General features: G+C 42.3%; 1 protein-coding gene across 1 annotated transcript; it reads right to left on the bottom strand.

Moving 5' to 3' along the window:
- Positions 1-4,082: 4,082 nt before the first annotated feature.
- On the bottom strand, positions 4,083-6,051 carry hmx2 (H6 family homeobox 2). Its single transcript, XM_007545374.2, has 2 exons — positions 5,292-6,051; positions 4,083-4,676 (listed from the first exon to the last, which is right to left on the bottom strand). The coding sequence occupies exons 1-2, from the start codon at positions 5,560-5,562 to the stop codon at positions 4,129-4,131; spliced, it is 819 nt and encodes a 272-aa protein (XP_007545436.1). The 5' UTR covers positions 5,563-6,051; the 3' UTR covers positions 4,083-4,128.
- Between the last annotated feature and the right edge of the window lie 539 nt (positions 6,052-6,590).

Here is a 6,590-nt window from a genome sequence, read left to right on the forward strand (position 1 = left end):
AGTAAAACCCATTATACACAAAGAGAGAAAACATTGAAAAGTGAGGAACCATTTATCCATCCATCCATTGTCTGGAGGGAACAATGGAAATCTTCCCAGCTAAGTAAAACCTAATTTTTTTTTCTAAAGCACACATCTGGATGCTTCACTTGCTGTTTTGTCGACTAATAACTTGATCTGAGAGGCTTTTGAAAAAATTCTGCAAAAAACAAAAGTGGAACTTTTTTGGTTCCTGTAAACCTGGTGTGAAACTCAAACAGCATTTCATGAAAAATGCCATATTAAGACAGCTAAACAAAGTGTTGGTATTACGACTGTCTGGCGTTGCTTTGCTTAATTAACTGGACAACTTCCTGGTATTGATGTAAGCACAATTTCTACTCTAACTGGAAGTCGTTACAGCGACTGTCCACCCATTAGTTCAGGCAAACTGGGGTTTTGCAGCAGGATGGCGCTCCAAAGCAAACCAGAAAGTCCAGCTGTTACTGGCTCGCGAATTAATTGTGTTGGAGAGGCCTAGTCAAAGTCTGGACAGGAAATCTAAATGAGTGGCTGTGCATCCATGATGGTACAACCCTCCAGGTGGTTGAATTTAGCAAAACAAATTTCCTCAGAGACGTAAAAGACTCATTGTCAGTCACCGCGAACTCTAATTGTTGGAACAACAATTTATTACGTTTAGAGTGAAAATTAGTGATTTACAGGGATTAGTAGTCCGGCTGACTCTTGATTAATAAATGTATATTTTGAAAATTGCATTTTGTATTTACTATATGTTATCTCTGACAATAAAATATTCATTTGTAATAATGTCAGGATGATAAAAAAAAAAATACTAAAGCTAACAAAATACGCAAGGGGCAAATACGTTTTCAATAGCACTGTGACTAGTTCCCTTCCATTATTATTAATATGTTTCATGTTCTTAAATGATTTCTAATAAATAAGTCTGTATGTTTCATTTACCATCCTGCCTGCCAGGTAGCACAGTCCCTTTCTGTCAAGAGAAAAGGGGCTTTCTGTCGGGGAGGGGGTCGGTGGGCAAACACAATTTCCCTTCAGCTCCTTCATTTCCAGTTGATATAAAACAGAATCATAAAAAATCGCTCCTGCTTCGAGCTCTCCTTTTTAACCATTAACCCATAAATACAGTGGCTGGTTAAAGCCGGGCGGATGACAGGGCCTGCCTTCAAAAACCTCGTTATGCTCCTCTCAAATTCATTTAGGGAGCAAAACAGGTCTTGAGAGTTGCCTGGCTTAATGCATCGCGATCGCTTTTAAAACTCGTGCCCGCATCTATTTCTGGTGTTACGTCCCTTTATTCTAATATTAAGCCACGTCGTTCCCTTTCATTTATAAATCAAATGTCTGTAAACAAGTTGCGAGCGAGCTGAAAGGCCCTCAGTCCAGCAAATGATGGAAGGATGGGATTTGTACAAAAGAGGATCTTGAGGCGGGTTGGATAATATTGTTGCTAGTCTGTTTAAACTCAATAATCCTGATTAAGTTAGATTAGATCTTATCTGTGGATGTAAAGGGAGGTGATATCTGGAAGTTTTCCTATAATTCATAATGATCCTGTAAATATGTTTTAAAAAAAAAAAATTAGCCTGGGAATCAATTTACTCGGTGCACTCTTCCCTCCCCTCCGCATGGAGCCCGCAGTTCCCATTACTCCTCTCATAAATTATCTCCCAGAGTGAATTACACTTGCTTTTCACCTTACCAGGACCGTTTGATGAATCCTAAGGCAAAACATATCATCTCAACAAATCTTCATCACTGTGCCAGTCTCCGTCTCTTTGCAGTTTAAGCCACTTCAAATCATTTTCATTGCCTTGCTATTAAAATTTGTAATTCACACCTGCCATTGCCGTGATACATAGTTACACAGAACGCTCTTCCCTTGCTTCTGCATGCGTGCTGCACGTCTCTTTCTCTCCCCCACCCCCTCCCTTGTCTTGTAAATCAAACACCTGAGGGTGACAGGTCATGCAGATTTCCCACAAGTCAGTGGGGTGCAAACATCCATCCAAAAGCGTGGCGCATTGCCGTCACGCGAGATGACATAATGACCACTTGGAAACTAATAAACAGCTTCATTCAAGCAAAGCTATTGCTCCTTTTCGCAAGCGTTACCGTCCCTCCCCCCTGCCCCCCCACACACACACCCTTCCCTTTTCCTATCTGTCACAAATTCATCCTCCTGTACCTCACCTCCTCCTTGCCATGTAGCCACAGTTACCCATAAATCACATCTGTTGTTTAACGCTATCCATTTTCCCTGAAACACAGGGCGGCTGTTGCAGAAATTGGGTCAGGCATAATCTGTGAGGCAGCAGAGCCCAGCTAGTCATGATTTCTGCCAGGTAATGTAGCCATTAGCACACACACAGAAAGAGAGAGAGAGGGGGAAAGAAAGAGAGAGAGAGGTTGGTGGGATGGAGAGCGAGCGAGGAAGCAGACGGGTGGACAGGTCTCTCCCCTTTGTGGCCCACAGGATGTGACACCCAAGAAAAAGCTGGCAAATGGCACGATTTTATCACCCTTCCATCAACCACCAGACACCCGAGAGCCTAAACATGGGTTTGGCAGAGGCTCGGTGTGTGTGATAAAGTCCGGGTGTGTGTTTCATGTTTGCATGAATCGAATTGTTATAAAATCTGAGATCCCTCTTTCCCCTCTTTTGTCTTTTGAGGAAGTTCTTGAAAATCCTAACAGGCCTCTAAAGGACGAGGACGCGCCGTCCAGGATGCAAAGCGCGGCCTGTCCTGTAATCCATTACACAAATGGAGAATACAAGATGCAGCTCAATGACAAGAGTCTTGAACTTTTACAACGTGCCTCCTTCTTAGGTTTCCCTCCCTATACAAGGCCTGGTGCTTCTAAGAGCCATTGGAGGCAAGACTTCAAATGAGAGAAGATCCCGCCCAGGGGCGTGATTGGCTAATGGTAGTGAGCATCCTGTTTCTAGCTTTAAAATGTGCTTTATCTCCCAGTATGCATGTTTTCATCTATGACAGAGATCCCTGGTCACTTGTAATCTATAGTAATATGAGACAAATAAAATAAAAGGAGGCTTAAAAAGCGAAAGTTGGTAATTTTGTGTCGCAATTTTGGTTTTGGAACGGGAAGCGATAATTATAACCCTTAGACAAATATCTCCAATGTATTTCAGCTTATTATTTATTCCTCATAAGGTGAAGCTCTCTGAATGTTTTTCACTAGAAAATTATCTTTGGATGCAGTTTTACTTAATTTACTTAACATGCTGTAGATTTCATCCCTCATGTTTTCATTTTAAAATTCTTTCTACGACATTTCACCAAATGATTGCTGATGCTCTAAAACCAACAACTATATACATGCCAGAGCTTCTCACACAGGATCTTAATAATTTGCTATTTTTGGATCCAAGAAGACAGAAAATAAAGCTCATTAAATATAGCAATAAGAACTAAATTAAAAATCCCTTCCCCCAAATAAAATAATTAACTTCCCCTTGTTTTGTTTTTTTTTGTTTGTTTTGTTTGTTTGTTTATTTGTTTTTATGATGTACTTTGTGGTCATCAGAAAGGTTGATTTTGTTGCCTTATAAATCTAAAAAGGCTCGAAAAGGAGTAAAATTTAAATTCCGTATAATAAAACCAATCAATCCCATTTGTCACTGAAATAGAAAAATTTATTGAATGTGTTTATAACTGAAGGTCTAAATTACAATAAAAAAAACAATGATATATTTCCTCAATTATGTCTTTTCTTGTCCTTAGGTGAATAAAATCATCAGTTATAAATAAAAGTGTAAAAGCAGCTTCTTCCAAATCCACTCATCCAGGTTTTGTTTGAAGTCCCAAAATCCAATATTGTAACAGTGAAAGATAATAAAAAATAAAAACGGTACAAATTTCTTGCTATCGTTATAAGCAATACACATGGTGTATTTTATATGCATGGGGGAAGCTTGGTTGCTTTCTCTTGTAAAGTACAGATTTTTTTTTTCCCAACAAATAAAGTGATACAATTAATATACATGGAGTTATGGAGACACGTATATAAAGTTTGTATTGTTTGAAATGCGTCTCTTTTTTTTTCTCGTGGACTGCAGTGGTACACGTAGAGAACAGTCTATCAGTACTCTATTTTGTTGTACAGGTTGTATAAAGGTAACGCTGGCAGGTTGCTCCCCGGGTAATACAGGGGCGTCGGGAAGGCGATGGACCGAGGGACGGGGACGCGCAGGAGGTTGTTATCTCTGAAAACCAGCGGCATCCCCACTAATGTCTGTGCGGAGGCGTGGGCCATGTTGGCCGCCTCCAGCTCGGCGGAGAGCTGCCGTTTCCACTTGTTCCTCCTGTTCTGAAACCACGTCTTGACCTGAGTCTCCGTCAGCTGCAGGCTGGACGCCAAGCAGGCCCGCTCCGAGCTGCTCAGGTAGCGCTTCATGTCGAAGGTAGACTCTAGCTGGTACACCTGGCTCCGGGAGAAAACGGTGCGCGTCTTCTTCTTGGCCGAGTTGCCGTGCTTGTCCGCGCCGTCCCCCTGTCTCTCCTCCGACAGAGGAGACATCTGATGGCACGGTCTGTCCTGCTCCTTCTTGTAATCCTGCAGCAGAGGCTGGGACAGGTGCGGCCGCCGTGCGAGTCCGTCACTCCCGGAGAGAAGACCTTTAGCGGAACCTGATAGCGTCAAGAGAAGCGCACGATCAGAACCGTTCCTGAACGGTTTAACAGCCAGAGAATGCGAATTACTTTTTTTTTTTTTTTTTTTTTTTTTTTATACAGTCAGACTTAGTGAGTTTGACTTCAACGAAATGAGTGGCAAACATGGTGACTTTTCTGAATAAACACATCAATGTCGAGTGTGCTTAGTTCAGCTACAGTAAGCTATTAATTAAATTCCGCTATATTTAACGCTCAATTGACGGTGGGTGTGTGTGTGTGTGTGTGTGTGTGTGTGTAGGGCCTGGTGCAGCCATTTTGGAAACATGCTTCATCAATTAGTGGGGCTCAATTAAATTTGAAATGAGAGGATTAGACGTGGGGCTGTTTTGTGCGACCTTCCACTCTCGCCGCTGCGTCTGAGCTCGTGCGTGCACACACGAGTGGAAGTGAACGGGGCTGCACGCGAGTGTTACAGTGTTAGAATGTAAACTAATGGTGCATGGTTTGAACATAGCAGCTAGAATCAAGCCAACCAACACCAAATAATTTAATAGGGAATAATAATAATAATAATAATAATAATAATAACAATAATAACAATAATAATAATAATAATAATAGATTTCTGACCTAAGCAGGAGAAGTTGTGGGCTTGGTGCTGCGTGCATGGCTCGCTTTGACCCGTGTCGGAGCAGAAGCAGTCCGCTGAGTCCTCCCCTCCGCTGCAGTCCTCCTCGGAGGACACCGACAGCGAGCGCCTCCTCGGCGGCGACGGCCCCTTGGACAGCTCCTTGGCTCCGGAGCGCGGCTCATCGGACGCCGTGCCCAAAATGGACTGGATGGTGAAGCTGGAGACGGGGCCCGACGAGCACTTGCTCCCGCTGTCGTCTGCGCTACTCATTCTCGCTTCATAACAGTAGCGAAGTATTGGCTGAATCGGTTAGTCCCGTTGGATTCCGTGATTGCTTTCTACACGACTGGTGCGTAAAAATTACCAAAGCTTCTTTTGTCCGCTTTTTTTTTTCCTTCTTCTTCTTCTTCTTTAAACCCCCCCAAGCCGGTTTAATTGTAGCGTTTTAACACTGAAGGAGGTGGAGGTGTTTTTTCTAGAGCTCGGGGAACATGAGTGTATTCCCGGTCCTCCTCCTCACGCTCTGGATCCGAGGCAACAAAGTTGCGTTGCTTCATTTGCATGTAGGTAAGCTCCTACTGGGCCAATCGCAGCACCCAGTATGAGCCCGGAAATTTCAAACTCCTGTCAGGGTTTTGAGATGGGAAGTGGAGAGGGAGAGATCGCTCATATGCCCAAAATTACATATTTCAGAACTTACGTGAAACTGTAAAATGCGATATTGATGTGGTCAATTTTCTATGTATTTTGTTGCATGCAATGCGTAATATACAAAGTAATTTTTTATTAGAATAAACAGTAAAATATAAGTTTTTTTTTTTCTTTTAGAGTGGTTGTATGTTACCAAAATACATGTTTTTACTAAAAAAAAAAGTAAAACAAAATGTATTTTATTCATATGCATGTCTCAAAACGATGACAGTCATTTGTGGATGACCTGAATTAAAGCCAGTTCGGTTGTTTTTTTGTTTTGTTTTGTTTTGTTTTTTTTGTTGTTTTCTTTTGTTTGTTTGTTTTTTTGTATGCATGCCAAATTGGCTGCCGTGACACAAAGCTTTTGGATCTAAGACAAAGACCCAACTCATTTTTTCCCCCTGAAAATCATAAACTCATTCCCCGTCCATTATCTACGATTAAGAATTAATTTGATCATTACTGAGCTAATCTGCCTCGTGATGACCGCGCATGGAGTGGAGGCCGGCTAATTGATTGACTAATTGATTGGAGGTGGTGGGAGGCTGTGGGCGCGCACGCGGCGGTGCAGGGAGCATAGTGAGCGCGCATCACCACCTTCTGAA

Source organism: Poecilia formosa, unplaced genomic scaffold (assembly GCF_000485575.1).
Source record: "Poecilia formosa unplaced genomic scaffold, Poecilia_formosa-5.1.2 Scaffold12, whole genome shotgun sequence".
NCBI classification, from domain to species: domain Eukaryota; kingdom Metazoa; phylum Chordata; class Actinopteri; order Cyprinodontiformes; family Poeciliidae; genus Poecilia; species Poecilia formosa.

Excerpts from the sequence above, each read along its gene's own strand:
- hmx2 (XM_007545374.2), bottom strand. The coding sequence starts at position 5,562 with ATGAGTAGCGCAGACGACAGCGGGAGCAAGTGCTCGTCGGGCCCCGTC. Across the intron at positions 4,677-5,291 it reads CCACAACTTCTCCTGCTTAG|GTTCCGCTAAAGGTCTTCTC; the intron begins GTCAGAAATCTA and ends TGACGCTATCAG.